This window comes from Sceloporus undulatus, chromosome 11, assembly GCF_019175285.1.
Source record: "Sceloporus undulatus isolate JIND9_A2432 ecotype Alabama chromosome 11, SceUnd_v1.1, whole genome shotgun sequence".
Lineage (NCBI taxonomy): Eukaryota > Metazoa > Chordata > Lepidosauria > Squamata > Phrynosomatidae > Sceloporus > Sceloporus undulatus.
The window spans coordinates 3,873,169-3,891,657 of NC_056532.1; the positions used below are offsets into that span (position 1 = coordinate 3,873,169).

Consider the following 18,489-nt stretch of genomic DNA (forward strand, 5'->3'; position numbering starts at 1 on the left):
AAAATACTGCAATGCAACTTCCGTCAAGGAAGTTTCTGAGCCATTTATTCTCTCCCCTTACAGTCAATATGAACATATATATATATGTATGTATGTATGTATGTGGTAATGCTAATTCCAGGAAGCCCAAGGCTGCAAGAGAAGCCCAGTCGTGTACAGTGTAAGAAATGCTCTTGCAAATGCTCTCACCCAGCAGCATATCTAGCATGTCTATAGCGTAGTATATATAGTGCAGTACCTTACATTTCTGCTTTAGTTTTGTTGGTTTAGGCCTAGCTTTTTTAATCTATTAAGGTCCTTTTGAATGTTGATCCTCTCCTCTGGGGTATTACCTGCTCCTCCTAATTTGGTGCCATCTGTAACTTGGATAAGCATGCCCTCTATTCCGCTTCCTTATCAATGACTTGGGTGAAAAAGATGTTGAATTACAAACTGGGATCAGGACCTGTGGCACCCAAACGGTCACTTCTCTCCAGGATGATGAAGAGGAGCCATTTTGCTGAGCATTCTTTGGGTCAACCAGTTTCTTTTTATCTACCAAGCTGGTTATTTTATCCAAGAAAGAAAGAAAGAAAGAAAGAGATAAGATTAGTCTGGCTTAACTTCTCTTTTGAGAAACCCATGTGGACTCTTTGTAATTGTGGCACTCCTTTCCAAATGCTTACAGACTCTCTGCAAATGGCGACTCTTTCCAACCCTTCGGGGGGAGCAGAAATAAACATTAGACTGCCCACACTTGCTTTTTTGTGAAAATAGACTTTTAATGTAATAAATTAGGTTTGTTTTTTGTTTAAATAAAAACAATGTCCGAATACAACCTCCCCTCCTCCCTCCCCAACATGAATGGCTCGGAGCGAACGGGACACGGAAAATGGCACCCTCTCCATTACAAACATGCAAGGAACATGTTGGCGGCACGAATGGGAGACACACCATAGAGTTCTTATACTGTAAAATAAAAAAACCCGACAACACACATACACACACACACACTCACACACAATGGGCCCTCCTTGGCCCAAGGGGTGCACCCCTTTCCCTGGTAAGTGCCATTGCGCCCCTCTTTCCCGCAAAAATATATAAGTGCTTGGCAGCTAGAAAACTCACGTAAGGCAGACCGGAGACCGCGCCGTCGCTGGCGGCGTCCGTGGCAGTCGGACGGGTGAATCCACTCCAGGTTTTTCCTCCCATAGACAGCGCCGTCCAATTTCAGACTAGAACCTAGAATGGATTCACCTGCGGAGGAAAGGATTTGATAGGAAGCCGTCAGCCGTCACGGTCTCCGAGGCGAAAGCTTTGCGCTGCCTTGTTTGTTTGGCACGGAAGGAGGGAGGACCGCCAAAGCGTCCTAAGCTCCCCCTGAAGATTTCAAAAACTCGAGTCTCGGTTATCTATCATCTCTTTTCCCTCGCTTGAAAATCCTCCGGGGAACGGAAACGCACCTCACCGTCTCCATTCGGAGGAGATCTAGTGTCTATTTTGCGTCCGCTTCACAGGGTGCGTTGACACCATCGAAATAATACCATTTGACACCGCTTTAAATGCCATGGATCCAACTATCCTCTAGGATCTTGGGATCTGTAGTTTGGCGAAGCACCCAAGCATCCTTTGACAAACTAAAGGCCATGTAAAATTACAAATTTCAGGATTTGATAGGATCCTACAGCCATTAAAACGGTGTCAAATTGCATTACTTCGACGGTGTAGATGGACCCGTTGGTTTTAATGGAATTTAAAGGCAAAGGCCTAAAAATCCATCTAACGGAATATATTTCACCATCGACTAACCAATGTCCCAGTGGTTCAGTGACTGGGACTACCGGCTGCATTTAGGGCTATAACGGCATATATTATAGCGAATCCATCCCAGGTTTTGACCAGCGTTAAAGGAGCTCTTCCAGGTGCCAAACCAACCTAGGAATGATGCTCAGTGCCTAGCTGAAAACCCGGAGCAGATCCACTGCCCAACTGACATGGAAACCATCCTGGCTTGAAGGTGCAGAGGACAGAAAGCACAACCAGATGGATCTAACAAGGTTTTCCTTTTGGGAGGCCCTCCAAAACCTCTTGGGTCTAAAAGTCCTGATATCCCACCAGTCCCAAAATTTGGGTGGAAATCTGGAACACCATCGGTGCCCAAGACAAAACTTTCTGTAAGCCAGTAAAACTTTTCAAAGACAGATAATCATATCCCCAAATATACCACCAACCTCGGTCTTTGGGCATCCTACTAATAGGTGAAGAAGATCTTACCACTCCTAACTGTGGTCTCCAGATTTTGGTATCAGGTGGGGAAGCATGGAATGGGTTGCAAGGAGGAATCCCCCCCTCCAAACATTCACTTCTAGCATGACTTAAATGACCCCAAAAAACCCCACAAGAGGGAAGATGTCATGTTCAATATCCCCAAGGATCCAACTGTGTGCAAATCTGGATGCCGCGTGGAAAGCGTTCCACCCAGTTGTCCGATGATGCTACTTTCATCCCAGTACCACCAACTGGGAACGCCAAGGAATCCCCCAAGAAAAACCCAACTGGAAGAGTCTGGTAGGAAGCAGAACGTTCTGGGATGAATGGATGAATGGAGCTTCGAGAACAAGAGATGTTTTCTGGGATCGTGGAAGGTGAGGAAGGTCTACTGAACGACACACGCTGGAGAACCGGTATCTTGAGGGACGTTCTTGAGGGACACGCTTCTGGAGAAACCTATAGCTTCCTTCTCTCCTTGCCGGCTTCACAAAGTGTCCCGCAGTTCCCCAAAAGCCATCATGGTTAAACTTTCCGGACAACAGAATTCGCCTTATTTCCAATATGGTCTGTTTGGCTCAGTGTTGCATGGTCCCTCTGCTTCTCAGACTCAAGTTCTTTGCTCTTTGGAGAGAAGGGTCTTTTCTCCTTTGGCCAAAGGGCAATAGGCATCATGTCTTGGGGCTGAGAAAGATCTCCCTTTCGGACAACGGCCCTCCTCTAATTTGAAAGAGGAAGAAGCAAAGGGATTTCCCATCTGCCAGGAAGAGCTGGAAGCTGCACCTCATAGTCTTCTGAAAGCTGCTGGACAAAGAACAAGAAAAGGCGAGTAGGAACTAAAAAGATAAAGACATGAGTTCCTCTGAATCCTCTTGGCTATTCTTAAGATCGTGCAAACCCACTGCATCAACATATGGGTAAATCCCATCAATTCAATGGGTCTATTCCAACTTGTATTTGGGTCACTATATTTTGGAGAGGACATAGTCTTGGACTATGACTTCAGCCATGGAGAGCCGCTGGGCAAGTCAAACTCTCTCAACCTCAAGGGAAGGCAAAAGCAAAGCCTCTCTGAACAAATCAGGCCCAGAAAACCTTGGGGATGACCAAGGAGGCAGTTGGAGGTCTCTCGCTCAGAGGGTTGCCATAAGTCCAAGCTGACATGGCGGCACATATAATAAGAAAAGGTCCCACCCGCAACTTATACATTCATGGGTAGCCATGTACAGCAAAGGACAACAAAATCAAGACCCCAAAAAGAGCTGGCGCCGATTATTAGCCAGCCAAAATGCAGAAAATACAAAAGTAAATGTATTAGAGCCACATTTTGTCCACACGGCAAAAAATCAAGCATCACTTTACTTGCCACGGCTCAATGCTATGGAATTATGGGATCTGCAGTTTTGTATGCCCCAACAAACTACAAGCATTCCATACAAACTCCCATAGCATTGAGCCCTGGAAGTGAAAGTGGTGCCCACCTGCTTTATTTCCGCAGCGTGGCAGCCACCTTAGATGTTTGTTTCTGTTGTCAGTTCAGACAGCCAAGCCCAAATGAATTTCTTTTTAAAGGCAAAATGCCACCCTGGTCACTTATGCCATAGGTTCATCTGCCCTTCCTCAGTTCAATACTGAGTTAACTGACCCAGGTTGGAAAGACGTCTAGAAAATCCGGGCGCATGAGACTCACGCGATTTCTCTCTGCCGTTCTGTCTCCCATCTTGGGTCACTGGACTCTTCTCTTTCTCATTTGCTGAGGGATCCACAAGAACGGACAAGAACAAGCAAAGACACGAGAAATCAGACTGCAAAACCTGTATTGGAAACTACAGCGGCCCCTTGGCATCTGCTGGGCTTTGGTCGCAAGACCAAAATCCAAGTCCCATTAAATACAGTGAAGTACCCCTTACACAGCATTGCAAAATCAAAGCTTGCTTTTTGGAACAAGATTGAAGAGAGACATTTCAGCAAACGGAAGGCAATTTACATCAGTGTAATGGGAAGCTCAGTCTGGAAAGGCCTGCCAGAAGAGGTCCATCTTGATCCGCCTTTTTAAAGGCGTCAAGAGCGGCAATATGATGGATCTCCTCCAGCCGGCCATTCCGTAATTTAGGCTCAAACTTGAACACTGCTGCAGCCTAAAGTCAGTGTTCCTCCAGTCCTCTTCCCTGAGTAAAACCAGTGTAACTTCCAAAGACCTCTCTGGCCACCATCTTCTCCCAACCAGGGTACCTCAGCTGTGGATATTGGCTGTGGCTCTAGGTAGGTATGGGATGTTCATCCCCTCCAAAATGTCACCCAGCGTGGCCCACACTCCCCGCACCCCCTTCGTAATGCCCATCTTGGCTCTCATCTTCACGGCAAGGTCCTGACCTAGCTAGCAAGGTGTACCCTTACCTGCTTTCCAAGGCTCATCCCGTCCGGCACTAAGGCTTCCAGAAAGTTTGATGGCACCAGGCCCTTCTGTCCGTGTATCTCCGCCTGCGGAAAGAAGAGGAAAGGATCCTTATAGTGGAGACCTATGGATCGAGTCTTCAAATCCTTCGGGATGCTGTTGGGTCAAAGAAATGTTGGGACGGCCCAATTTGGGGACGGTGGCAGATGAGTGCGTGACATTGGAATCATGAAGGACACAGGAAGAAATTTAGGGGTGCATGTGGTCCCCATTCTCTGGAAACTTTGCCCTCGGAGGAGTTATTCTTAGACCAAGCAAACTCATTGAATCAATTCTGAGTGTTGAATCAATCCTATCGATTCAGTGGGTCTACTCCTAGGGGAAGCTGGGTGTGTTTTGCCTGGAGAAGAGATGGCCGAGAGGTGGGCATGTTTAAACACTTGAAGGAATGTCCATATTGAGGAGGGCGCAAGCTTGTTTTCTGCAGCTCCGGAGACCAAGACACTAAACAACGGATGCAAAAAGAGATTCCACTTAGTTCAGTTGAGTTTATAGTCATAGACCAGAAGAGATCAAAGATTCCTTCTAAATATTAGGAAGAACTTCCTAGCAGTAAGAGCTGTTCGAAAGTGGAATAATATGGAGCCTTGGAAGATGGTGGCGTCTCCTCCTTTGGAGGATTTTGATTGGATGCTGGAAGACTATCTGTCCCAGGGAGAGCTTGGGTTGTATCCTATGGCCTTGGGGTCTCTTCCAAGCCTATCACTTTATGATTCAACCCTGAGATACATGGCTGCCTGGACAGCATGGACCAGAAGGAAGGTTTGGCACTTACATAATAGAAGCCATCGTCATCCAGGGAGCTGAGGACGGTCACAATGTCCCCTGCGCAGAATCGTAGCTCGGCCTGGAAGGAGACACAAACAACCCGGGTTCAGATTGACAAGAGTCCCGTTCAGAACAGGAGAGAGGGAGGAAAGGGGGTCTTCATGGGTAAACTAAGAGATACTCTGGTCAATGGCCATGGGTCAGTGAATCCGTTCCAAGTTTGGATGACTCACCTCTGCATCCGGGTTGGGAGAGTTCTCCTGGGGGTTGTAGTCAAAGATGGCTAGCATGGTCCTTGGAGCGTCCTCCTCTGAACTCAGATCCTGAATTTCATGCGTCCCTAATAGAGAAAAGGAGATGCTGAGTCCTTCATGGAAAAGAGCTGGTCCCCAGATCAAGGAGGAGGTTGCTGTAGTAAGCGTTCAAACAGTCCTGTAATAACTTCATAGCATAGCCCTACGTGTGTTTATACTAAGGATTTAATTTAGGAACTCAAGGTGGCGTTACTAGGTTCATCATCCTGGACATCTCCTTTAAATGTATTGAAAATGTGAATGGATGGCAGTCTTTTGTATCACTTCACCTTTTAATGAATGCTGGATCTTCTCCTTGGATGAAAAAACTAAATGTGTTTTTAGTCCAAAGGGATACTCACCAAGACTTACGACTTCAGCTTCTTGTTTGTTCCTTTCCACTGTGGGGACAAAAGATATTATAAGAGGAATATAATAAACAAATAAATAAATAACATCATTATTATTGGAACACTTTTCTTTGTCAGCTCAACACAAAGGTGACTTTGCAGAGAGGCTTACACTCATGGAGATGTGCAAAACTGTGCACAAAATGGTGCGTTTTGAGTGGGAAAGAAATGCAAATGCCAACAGTGACCTCGGTTTAATATTTGTAATTTTATACTGTTTTTAGATGATATTTTAATATATATCTATATTTGTACTGCAATATGTTTCTAAAATTGTTATTGTGAGACGCCTTGGGTCCGTTCGGGGAGAAAGATGGGATAGAGATTAAATAACTTACTAACCAAACAGTTCTGTTATAATACAGACCTTTCTTGGACCGCCGAGGCTTCGGAGGGTGACGTCTTGGCTGCCGGCGAGGCGGAGAAAACCCACCGTTGTCTGCGTGAAAGGAAAATAAGTAAAATTAACAGCATGTTAACGTTAGGAAGATAACAAATCCAAGAACAAGGTCTACAAGCCAATGTCTGCATTTGAAAAAGTTGTTGGACTCAGTTATTGGATTACTAGAACGCAGTTGCGGGATTCGGGAACGCACCGCTGCGGATGTGAGACAGTGAGGTGCAGCGGGTTGAGTGTTGGGTTAGGACTTCAGGGATCAAATCCCTGCTCAGCCCTGGAAACCCAATGGGTGACTGTGGACAAGTCACACTCTCTCAGCCTCACCATGGCAAATGGACAAATTAGTGGCTTGAGTGCTGGATAAGACTCCAGGACACAGGTTCAAATCTCCCCTCCATCATGGACTATCCTAGGTGACCATGCACAAGTCACATTCTTTGAGCCTTATCGGAAATCTATCCTCTGAACCAATCTCGTTGAGAAACCCTTGCGACAGCTTTGCCTTGGGATCACCCTAAGTTGGAAATTACTTGAAGGCACACAAGAACAAACAGGAAAGCATGCTTTCCGGTGCATGGACACCTCGAATGCTGTGCATTTGCCTGTTGACTAGCAAGTGACGAGTACCAAGGAAGTGACAAAGGTTCCTTACGGTTTGCTTAGTGGCTTGAAGCCTGTCTTCGGCTGCTGGAAAGTAATATCTGCCAGAAGACTAGAGAAAATCTGAAAGCGAGCCTGATTCGGGAAGCTAAGGTGGAGTCCTGGAGTACTCAAAAGGACCCAAATGCTAGGCCTCCAGCTGTTTCGGACTTTGTTACTATAGAAGCCTCAGCTATTTTGGCCAGTGGTCAGGGATACTGGGAGCCAAAGTCCAAAACAGCTGGAGGATCAACACTGACCAACACTGGTGCACAGTGCTGGTGTGCAGGGAGAGGGAATTCAAGCAAATGGAGCACCTAGGCTTTCTGCCAGCATGTTGGTAGAGATGCGGCCTTCTTGCAAGAGCTGCTTCTTGGCACCCTCACTCTCCACTTGGACCTCGGAGACCATGTTGCAAGGGATGTACCCCGTTCTGCCGGCGCACTCCCCCTTGTAGAAGCCATCCGCATCCTTGTGGCCATAGACCTGTGGGAGAAAGGGAGAGCCATTGGCGAGCTGCAGTGGCTGGTGGCACCCTTGTGGGTGACACAGCAACTCCGTTCCAGGTTTTGGCTAGTTTTAATAGACGCCTCCAAAACGTTGAGCGCATGGTGGTCAACTAGTACCACTGTTAATGCAAAACTGAAAGTGGGCTAGAAATATATAGTGTCTCAGGATGGGCAAAGTGTATTAAAGTGTAGCCCATTGCCATATGTATCCCCCCACTACCTAGTTTTGCAGATGAAAAACACCAAATGCCCCAACCTAAACAGCCATAAAAACTTGGTGGCCTGGATCATTTTGCCTTCCTAATTCCTCCAAAGCTGTATTTTGAGGACCGAGGTCATTTGGCACACATATATATCTATATACACACACACACACATATCTGAAACTCCATCCAAGGCTTCATTCTGGGGAACCTGAAACCTTGCTTTGTGATAGTTAATACCCATAAAAATGCCATCCAGCTGAAATTCAGGCCTCTGTTCTTACCTTCAGAATCTGGCCTTCCTGAAAAGGGAGTTCCTCTTCCGCAGCGTCGGAGTTTGGAGACATTGAAATGGGGTCGTAGTCAAAGAGGGCCACAAAGAGGCGCACCGAGTCCTCCTCATCCATGGTTTCTGGAGATGGACTTCTCCAAGCGCCTGCCAGAGATGGAAACATGGGGTATGCTCAGCCCAGAGTGCAACCGAGTCCCTGCCTTTGGTGCGATGCTCAAGTGACTCCCAGAAACCATAACTCACCCGAATTGGTGCAGGGAGGTGCTATTCCTTCTCGGTTTTTCCGCCGGGGCCTCCTGCCTCTTCTGGTTGGAGCCCGCCATGATGTTGAATTCAATGGCTCCGTTTCAATGTCCCTTGTCTCCTGGAAGAGAAACAGCAGCTGAATAACTTGCAAGCTTCCCAGGTCTCTGTTTCCACCAAAGGTTTGGCTACAGCCGTGGCAGCTGGTGGCTCCCATGTCAGTGAGGCAGGGAATCCCCTCCTGGTTTTCATTCAGGCATTAAATAAGCTCTCTAAGGTGCTGGACTGCATTCTTAAATAGCTTCAGCACCTCGGTTTAAAGCCGGAGAATACCTGGACTGGATTCGCCGCCCCACTGACATGGCAGCTACTAACTGACACTGGGCTGTAGAGCACAGCAAAGGCGGACACAAAAAGCGAAGCACTAGAATGCAGTATTTCTCTTCTTTCTACTAAACTCAGGTCAAAAGCACAGACTCTTTTGGCACAGAGGCACAAATATCAATGCAGGGAATTCATCCCAATGACCAATCGCTACCATGAAAATGGATTCTACCTTTGGGTTTGGGTTGCATTCTTTGAGTTCAATTCTGGCAGGAAGGTGGGATACAAATTAATACTACTACTACTACTAATAATAACAGTACTCCTACTACTAATAATATGTCAAATGGGAGCTTTAATTTTGCAGGACCTTTCTGAAAAACGTCTTTGGAGAAGAGAAATACTGCATTGGGCACATTCAGCCAGCCAGCCGGCCGTCGATTCTGGAGCCAAACATGAGAGAAGCCAGGGAAGAGGGCCACAAAAATGCACCACAAGCTCTGATTGTCATTTCGTTCCTTTTACAGAAACGCACAAGAAACGTCTCTGTTTTTTTGCCACACACTGGACCACAAGAAGCAGAATGCAAAACAAGCCTGGGAGAAGCAAGAGGGGGGAGCGCAGCCGGGATCATGGCCATGGCCGTAATGGCAGAGAGAGTGTCTCACGGACCCATTTCGGGGGGTCCTCGTGGAAAGGCCGCCCGGGTATGGCTCTCCGGAGAGAGGGGCTCCGCTCTAGGCTCCGACTCCGCTCCTCCGTGGCATCCGCCGCCGACATCCTCTTCCTCCAGGAGACCCTCCGGGGCGAACGTCCAGGAGACCCACTCCACTCCATGCTCTCTTCCTCCCAGCTGCTGCACCGTTTCAATTCCCTCCGTGCGCCGGATCGCACCGACCCGGAGGGGCTGGAGGGCGAGGAGTCGCTCCATCCCTCCTCGCAATCGGTGGGAGACCCCTCGGCCCTGCCGTCTGAGCTCAGCTGGCTCACCGGAGTGGATGTGACGGTCAGGTCCTCTTCCGAGTCGTACTCGACGTTGATCTCCAAACTCTCTGGGCTCAAACACAAGGGGAGTCTGCGGACGGCTGTGCTCCGGGGTTCCTGGGGCATTGTCCTCCTGTGATGAACTTGGCTACTAGGCCTTGGCCTCATCCAGCTGCGCAGTTCGGACTCGTCATCCGCCCCGAGATTGGTGATCACATCCAAATTCTCCTTCAGACTCCGCGCCCTGTAAAGGCCTCCTCCTCCGGTCTGGTGAGAATTGGCCATTACAGAGCGACTTCGATCTGGGATAACCGTATTGACTTTCTGCCTCCGTTTCTGCAACTTCTCCTTCCCGCAACCAGGTCTTTTCCACTCCAAGGCAGACCGGATCCGCTCCTCTTGGCAATGCCCTTCCCAGCTGCCAAGGCAAGTTGGGGCTTCGTTCCCACCTTCTCTTCTGAAGCCTCTGTCTGGAAGGTTCTCTTCTGAAATATCCAGGTGCATCTCTGTCTGAGATTTCAGGGGCACCGACGGCATCTCCGTCCACGGAGGCCGCTTTGCGACATCCTCCATGGCTTTCTTATTTGGAGGGTTTGCAATGGCTCTGCGGGGGACCTGCTCCCAATCTTCCTCCTCCTCCTCTTCTTCGGTGACCTCCGGGATGCTAAACAGAGCCTTGCTGCAATTTTTCGGCAAGGGCATCTCCAGGATCCGTTCCAAGATTTCTTCGTCGCTATCAACATCGCCAGAGTCGAGCTGTGGGTCCCAGCCCCAAAGACCAGACCGGCAAGGGGAAAACAGAGAAAGAGAAAGAAAGAAAGAGGAAATAGGCATTAAAAGGGGGGAACGGCACCTACCTTACTCCTTTAGAAGGCATTAAAAATGTTGGACGTCGAGCACCAATGCTTGCAATAAGTAACCTCAACCAGTAGGAGATAGAAGCCAGGTACACACTCAGGCATCTTCCCTAACCCTCTCGTCTTTCTGAGTAACTATTTATCCTGGTTGCAATTCTTAACCTCTCCTTTCTTTCTGCTTCTTCTTCAGAAGGGCAGACGTCATCTTTTTCTTGGATGAGGCTGCCATGCATCTCCATAATGGTCTCTCCAGCAGCGCATATGCACTCATAAAATCCAGCTCTTAAGGGCATCTGTACACCAAGCCAGCTCTTAGGAGCATCTCCAATGTAAGCCAGCTTTTAGGGGCTTCTGTATACTAAGCCAGCTCTTAGGATACTCTCCGCATTAAGCCAGCTCTTAGGGGCTTCTCCAAACAAAGCCAGCTCTTAGGGGCTTCTCCAAATTAAGCCAGCTCTTAGGAACTTCTGTATACTAAGCCAACTCTTAGGGGCTTCTGTATACTAAGCCAACTCTTAGGATCCTCTCCACATTAAGCGAGCTCTTAGGGCAGTGATGGCGAACCTATGGTACGCGTGCCAGAGGTGGCACTCAGAGCCCTCTCTGTGGGCACCTGTGCCGTCCCCCCAGCACAGAGTTTGCCAGAGTTTGTTACTAGGAAGCCAGAGGGACATGGCACTTTGCAATAAATGAGTGGGTTTTGGGTTGCAGTTTGGGCACTCGGTCTCTAAAAGGTTCACCATCACTGTCTTAGGGGCTTCTGTAAACTAACAGGATTCCTCAATGAAAACTGCTATTATAAATGTTCCATGTTCTTCTACAAAAAAGAGGAACAAGCAAGTTCATGGAGGAGGCTTGGTGCATATTCGTTGCTGCAAAGCAAGAGGTGTGCCAAAGGCCTGAACATTTTATTTATTCATTATAATATTTCCATCCCTCCCTACTTCATTTAACCAATTTTGCTCCTCTCTTCGGGTGCAGAAATAAAGCAGCTTGGCCCAACTTCAACTGCCATGATACTCTGGATTTGTAGTTTGTCGTGGCACCCGGCCTCTCTGACTGAACCCATCACCAAACTACACATCCCAGGATAACACAGGATGAAGCCATGACAGTGAAAGCAGCGTCAAACTGCATCATTTCTGCACTTTGGAAGAGCTGCCGGACTTTCTCCAAGGGCCTGAGCTCTCCCCATTTCAGATGTCAAAATAGCCAAACACTATATTCTTTGAGTCTGCCGCAGTGCCATAAGTGAACTGTTTTCCTATTACTGTTTTTGTTAATGTCTGATCGATCGGTTGGGCCTTGGTTGTATCTGTTCTGCAATGAATTGATAACCGACTTCCAATATATGCAACATAAAAACATAGGTAAACGTAATTGCTTTAAAAAACAGCAGCAACAACAACACAGAGGTCTGGGCAGGAGAAGCCTTTTGGCCTGAATGTAGGCGAAAGGATCAGAAGAAGAAAAGGCCATTTGCTAAGATGAAGGAAGAGCAGGGAGAAGAAATCAGGAGGAGGATAGAGAGACTGAAGGATGGGCAAGACTTCATCCACGAACCTCACTCACGATCTTCTGAACGCAAGCCTTCGGCAGAAATTTCTCCAACCTGATTCACCGAGAGATCAATATTATTATTATCATTATTATTTTGCATCCTCTGAACTTCTCTGGAGCGTTGCTTCATGGCATGAGAAAGAAAGGAGCTCTTGGTAGTGAATTGGTTTCTTGCAGGATGGAGAAATTGGGACAATACGACGAACGTTTGAAACAGAGACACCGTTTCAGATTGTAGGATCCAACCTGGTTATAGGAAAATAATCCTGGACCCATTTTAGATCCCGGAAAGAACAAAAACAGGACTCAGATCCCGCAGAGAGGGCCTTCCAAGCTGCTTCGCTCCGTGCAAAAGATGCTCATACTTTCAATGAACTTCACTGCTTCATAAAACACCTTGATATTTAGAAGATGGCCGATGGTCCCCATCGCCAAGTTTCTTTTCTTCTCTTTTCCAAAAAAGGATATTGTAATAAAGAGGAATAAGTACCATCCCTACCAGGAGTATTTTGAGATTTTGGGGAGGAGGATTTGCTAGGTTAGGAAACAAGACGACAGGTTTAGGATCTCAGGAACGACACAGACAGAGGGTTACCTTCTCCAAACATAAACAGGGCGGAAGTCTTCTCCTTTGGAGTACAACCTCCAGAATCCCCCATATCGGGGCATGCTGGGAGCTGCAGTCCAAGGAAGAAACTTTCTCAGTCTCTGAACGTACCTCTGGACATAATGCTTAAGGGAGTTGCGGGATTCAGTACTTGGTGGTGCAAGTAGATGGCAGAAATAATGCAGTTTGGTACCACTTTAACTGCCATGGCTCCAACCTATGGTTGTTTATGTGAGGTATCAGCACTCTTTGGCGGGAAGGCTAAAGGCCTCGCAAAACTACACATCCCATCAGATGGAGCTGCAGCACTTAAAGTAGTGTCAAAATGCATTACTTCTAAAATCTAGAGTTCCACCCTAGAAGTGACTGATGGTTTCTCCTTCAACCGGACAGTGAATATATACTGGCCTTTAAAGGAGTCGAAGCCTGGACTCCAAATCAGGTTCATCATAATCTTGGACAGCTCTTATTTGTACAGTTCGGAGTTAAATCCAGAGACTGACATTGGAACCACTAGCTGCCATGATGCTGCCAAGACATGATGCTAGACACTGGGAGGCTAAAAGGAGATTAATTCAAGTGCATCACAGTTTGCAACGGACGTACCTTCTCTCCGTTTTCTCGGCTGTGGTATTCGCCTGGTTTCCATTTTGGCACCGCGACCGCCTGCCTGCGCGAGCCGCCATGCTCTTCCTCCTCCTCTTCTTCCTCCTCCTCCATAATATCGGAGAGGTCCGAGTTGCGAGTGTGGTCCGTCAGCAGGTTCAGGGGCCGGTTGCCCGGATCGGACCTTTTCTCGCCCTGATAGAGAGAATTCAAAAGGACTGAAGGGTGCTCCGATCCAGCCTATAAGTCCGCGTGATCCATAGAGGATCTCTTAGGCCACATTCGCACTGCATAAATAATCCACTTTGACACTGTTTTAACTGCTGTGGCTCAATGCTATGGAATACTAGGAACTGTAGAATTTATTGATGTTTTGAATTATTGATACAATCTGATGTATTATATTACTCTTCCCAGCATCTGATCACTCTCGTCTGAAGGATTTCCTTGTCGTTGTCTTTTTGTATTGATCGCTGACCATTCATACATTGCCAAGAATTCCCTAGCACTGAGCTGTGGCAGTTAAAGTGGTGTCAAGATAGATTACATTTGCAGTGTGGATGCAGTCTTACTCCTCCTTAAAGCCACATTTGATGTGAAAACGAGGCTTTCTTAGCAGTTACCTGCGCATCTCCTTGCCACTGTAAACTAGGCTGGCCCTTTACTCTCCAGCAAATAATATTTAAACAGTTTTAAATTGGCACAGATGGTTGATTTGAACGACGATGGGATTTTTTAAAAGCTGTATTTTTGCTCCTTAGCCACCACCGAAATGAAAGGAAGGCTCTTTATCCCTTGAATGCCGAAGACTAACCTCTCGCCTGGTCCTGGGAACCAAAATGGTGGGATCATCCCTAGGGTTTTCTTTCAGTAGCTTGACTCTCCCTGGTGGTCCAGAAGCCATGGGATCCGGGGTTCGCATCTCATTTTGGGCCGCGTCTCCGGAGCTATTCTCGCCTTGCGCGGAGGGTCCACTGGGGGAGAGCGTTTCCTCCCCTGGGCAGCTTTGAGCATTTTCTCCCATTCTTTCAGAGGACGGCTCTTTGGAGTCTGGTTCCGCAGAGGAACTCGGATCCATTTCCAAGTCGCCTCTGACGCTCTCTGACTCCGTTTCTCCAACGGCGAGGAGAGGATCCTAGGGAGGAAAGGGCTGGAGTCAGCGAGAACGAAACCCACGCGACGTTAAGTGTGTAGTTAGCAACTACCGACTTTTTGTTTGTTCGCTTTTAATAATCTAATTTTTCATATTTTATATCTCTCCTTTCCCCCATTTAGAGTTCCCTGTATCAACTCTTCTTTTATGGTCCATGTCTTAGTCCAGTGTTTTTGGATTGGTTCCCATTCCTTTTCTTGTCTTTTCTTTTGACTTATTATTGATCAATGCTGTTAATATATCCATTTCTCTTAATGCCATAATCTTCCACATTAGATATATAACTATTGACTTGTTTGGAGGTACAGCATATTCTCCAATATTCTCTTTTGATATCAGTTGCAATTGACGGATTCAATGTGGACGGATCTCATCTCGGTGCAATAAGAACCCAGATTCCGGATAGCTTTAATGGAGATAGCCATGATGCTGGACATATTCTTAGCCTTTTGGCTGAAGAGCGGGGTATAAATAAATAAATATTATTATATTAAAATATATTCTTAGCAGGTCCAGCACCTCTTTTAAAGTCTGGGTTAAAACCTACATGACACTTTTTAAATCTCTTAATATTGGTCCCTTCAATCTTTATATGAAATGACATTTATTTTTTGCCCTAAACCAGTGGTTCCCAACCTCTGGTCCTCCAGGTGTTTTGGACTTCAATTCCCAGATGTCCAAGTCATCTTGGCCAATGGTCAGGGATTCTGGGGGCTGAAGTCCAAAACATCTGGAGGAACAAAGGCTGGGAACCACTACCTTAAAAGACCTGTTTGCACCCTTTGAGTCTTCTATTTCTCCCCTCCAAAAAGCATTGCAATATCCATCATGCTTACCTGGCTGTCTTCTCCGGAGTCCTTTTGGGCTGCCTCTTGGAGCTCACCTGGTTCTTTGGTCGCCACACAACTTGGATATGATGGCACAAGGCAATCCCTTTCTCTTTGAGGCAGAGGACTCGTCTCTGGTTGCCATCCGTCGGTCACGGCGGGGACCCTGACCGGAGAGGCTAGCTGTTGGTGGGATGCCTCCCCAAATATTGAAGACGTCCCAGATTTATTACCATTACTAGGCTGGGAGGTGAATTTGGCAATAGGGTTGTTGGCGGCAGCAGTAGGATCGACCCCACGTAAAGCCTGCCTGTCCCCACGGGAAAGACGAGAGACGAGGCAGCTCAGTTCTGAGTGCGAAGGAGGAGCGCCGGGGTCTTCTAACAAGGCCAAGGGGATCTGAGCTGGCACTGAATCGGAGGACTCCCCATAGAGAGACACTGTCCTCACGGAGACTTCCCGAGAGGCCTGGAGGGTCTGCAGCTGGGAAACGTCTGCCAAAACACTGCCAGCCGTCGGGGAGGTAACTTCCATCACCTGCAAGAGGAAAAACAAACCTGAGTTGCTGGCCAAATTGGTAATATCAGTGGTAGCTGGTGGCTTCCAGGTCAGTAGGACAGTGAATCCATTCCTGGTTTTCCCTAGCTCTCCGAGATGCTGGACCGCCGAAAGCATGATACCTTCTGTCCGTTGGCGTACACGGCGTAGCCGGTGACCCGCACCCCGTTGGAGGACCCTTCAGCGTCGATAGTGACCGGCAACCAGCTGATGGTAAGGATCCCAGGACTGGGTCCGGGTTCCACCCGGACGTCTAACGGAGCATCCGGAGACCCTGAGAAGGCGGGAGGGGAATGAGTGAAGTTGCAAAAACCATAGCACATGGCACAATTCATTTGTCAAAGTGAGAGTTATGGAAAAGGCAGCCAGAGACTAATATATGGAGATGGCATGAGCTTGTTTTCTGCTGCTCCAGAGACTAATATATGGAGATGGATCAGAGCTTGGAATCCTAGAATCCTAGAGTTGAAGACACCTCAAAGACCATCCAATCCAAGCCCTTCCAAGCAGGAAGACACAGTCAAAACACTCCTGATGGATGGAGGTTTTTCTGTTAGAAAACCTCCAAAGAGGGAGATCTACCGCCCTCCATTGTAGAACAGCTCTTACCATCAGAAAGGTCTTCCTAATGTTGAGGTGGAATCTCTTTTCCTGGAGCTTGCATCCATTGCTCCATGTCCTATTCTCTGGAGCAGCAGAAAACAAGCTCACTCCATCTCCATATATTAGTCTCTGGAGCAGCAGAAAACAAGCTTGCTCCATTCTTAACATGACATCCCTTCAAAGGGGTTCTCATATCACCCTTTAACCTTCTCTTCCCTGGGTTAAACATCCCCAGCTCCCTAAGACACTCTTCTTAGTCAGGACTAGGAATTAACCCACAGATTATCTAAGCTAAAGAAAAAGAATGATGAATTACAGGATTTTTCAAGAGTGGGAGGTGGTCAAGATTCTCACTCAGGTCTCTAGGGTTGGACTACATGACCCACTCAGTGGTTCCATGACTCCATACTGACCTGCTAGAGCCGTTGTGAAGTGGATTTCGGAGGATAAAGGTTGCTCCTGCCGTTCCTGTCCGGATTCCCAGAACGTCCACTGTGGCTGGACTTCCACCTTGGCAGCGTAGGACGTGTTTGGGGTCAAGCAACGGAAAGTGTACCAGTAGACCCCTGGCTTGGTTACGCCATGCTCCTTCCCATTGAGGTACACGGTGTGGAAGAAGTTACTGTTGCTGGGGGTCCAGGAGATCTCGGCGGAGGTGGCCTCCACGGTCCGCACTAGGAGCTGGCCGGGCGCTAAGGCAAAGTCCTTCCCAACCAGGAACGTGCACCGAAGGCAATCTGACGCCCCGCTCTCCGAAACGCTTTGGACTGAGACGCGGTAAGCTTTCGTTTTCAAATCCAGCTTCTCCAGGACAGCTTTAGTCTGGAAGCCAGACTTCACGTTTTGACGGAGTTCAGCGTCCACGTAGACTTGGTAGCTCTGGACCTCAGGGAAGCCGGCAGGCAGGTAAGGAGGGTCCCACCCCACCACCAAACCGGAGCCAAATTCCCGGATGAGCGTCACCTTGGCGGGGTAAGGCACGGCAGAAATCGGGAGGCCCCCGTCCCTTGGATCCCCTTCCAGCCTCGAGGGGACGGTGCTGGCGGTGCTGGCTTCGTTGATAGAGAGGTCACTCCTCTCCCCACTGCTGAGGCTGGCGCTGAGGAAACTCCGGTCCAGAGGCGAGCTTTGGGAGAGGTCATTCAGCTCACCAGGCAGGAACGTCACAAGGTCATCGTCCGAAACGCGCTCCACAAAGTTGGAAGGGACCAAGCCTCTGCGGCCGTCCATCAACTCCCCTGAAAGCAAGGACATAAAAATATTGAAAGGATCGTAAGTTGTAGCTGAGATGTTTGGTCACCTGCAGCAAAGGAAAGAGGTCTCAGTTTCGCACAGCGGTGATCCAAAAAACGTGAGTCTACTTAGCTGTGGGTCATTGCAAGCACTGTATCTTAACTCTTATTTAAAAGAAGGAACCATATCCTGGTGAAAAGCAAGGGTATAATCTGTCCTGGAAGCACCAACCCTCTATGTTCCCTCATCCATTCAGTTTTAAGACTAAGCACAAAGAGTTATGCCTGCTGGAATTTTGTAAGTTCTTTGACATTGCATTGCTTTGCTTCATCCTTTAGATCCTTTGCTATACGCCCCTAAATTTTACCCTCAACTTATCCACAGGTCATAGCAAAATCCACAATTTTGGCCCCAAAACTTGCCCTCGACTTAAACATGAGGCCAACTTATAGTCAAGGATATACGGTAATCCTACAGTTGGAAGAGGATAGTTGGAGGGGATGCTGGTCTAGCCCACGATTATAACCTTCCATGGAAAGAAAAGGATCCCGTCTCATAGTTTGAGGGTGCACCGCAATGCTCTTGGCCCATACCTTCAAAGAAGCCATCTTCATCCATTTCTCCGTAGATGTAAATATACTCTCCAGCGGTCAAGGGGAGTTCCGCCTCGGGGTTTTCATTGGGACCATCAAAAGGGTTGTAGCTGAAAGAGGCGCAA

At 47.8% G+C, this 18,489-nt stretch overlaps 1 protein-coding gene across 6 annotated transcripts in view; it reads right to left on the minus strand.

Moving 5' to 3' along the window:
* Window positions 1–349: 349 nt before the first annotated feature.
* Window positions 350–18,489, minus strand: part of TSPOAP1 (TSPO associated protein 1) — a 38,530-nt gene continuing 20,390 nt past the window's right edge. Inside the window, exons 15-32 of one of the 6 annotated variants that reach the window (XR_006100953.1) lie at window positions 18,365–18,474; window positions 16,952–17,776; window positions 16,058–16,209; window positions 15,387–15,914; window positions 14,212–14,532; window positions 13,398–13,592; window positions 9,456–10,523; window positions 8,460–8,580; window positions 8,209–8,360; window positions 7,530–7,698; window positions 6,541–6,612; window positions 6,126–6,164; window positions 5,704–5,810; window positions 5,478–5,549; window positions 4,645–4,728; window positions 3,938–4,000; window positions 1,108–3,048; window positions 350–542 (exon numbers count right to left, since the gene is read on the minus strand). Coding sequence is in view for 4 of the 6 variants with exons in the window: in XM_042442735.1 (XP_042298669.1) it covers window positions 3,974–4,000; window positions 4,645–4,728; window positions 5,478–5,549; window positions 5,704–5,810; window positions 6,126–6,164; window positions 6,541–6,612; window positions 7,530–7,698; window positions 8,209–8,360; window positions 8,460–8,580; window positions 9,456–10,523; window positions 13,398–13,592; window positions 14,212–14,532; window positions 15,387–15,914; window positions 16,058–16,209; window positions 16,952–17,776; window positions 18,365–18,474 (4,042 nt within the window). In the remaining 2 variants the exon portion in view is untranslated. Of the gene's footprint in view, window positions 3,052–3,937; window positions 4,001–4,644; window positions 4,729–5,477; window positions 5,550–5,703; window positions 5,811–6,125; window positions 6,165–6,540; window positions 6,613–7,529; window positions 7,699–8,208; window positions 8,361–8,459; window positions 8,581–9,455; window positions 10,524–13,397; window positions 13,593–14,211; window positions 14,533–15,386; window positions 15,915–16,057; window positions 16,210–16,951; window positions 17,777–18,364; window positions 18,475–18,489 lie in introns of all 6 variants that reach the window. The other 5 variants (XR_006100954.1, XM_042442738.1, XM_042442735.1 and 2 more) reach the window with 5 other exon arrangements.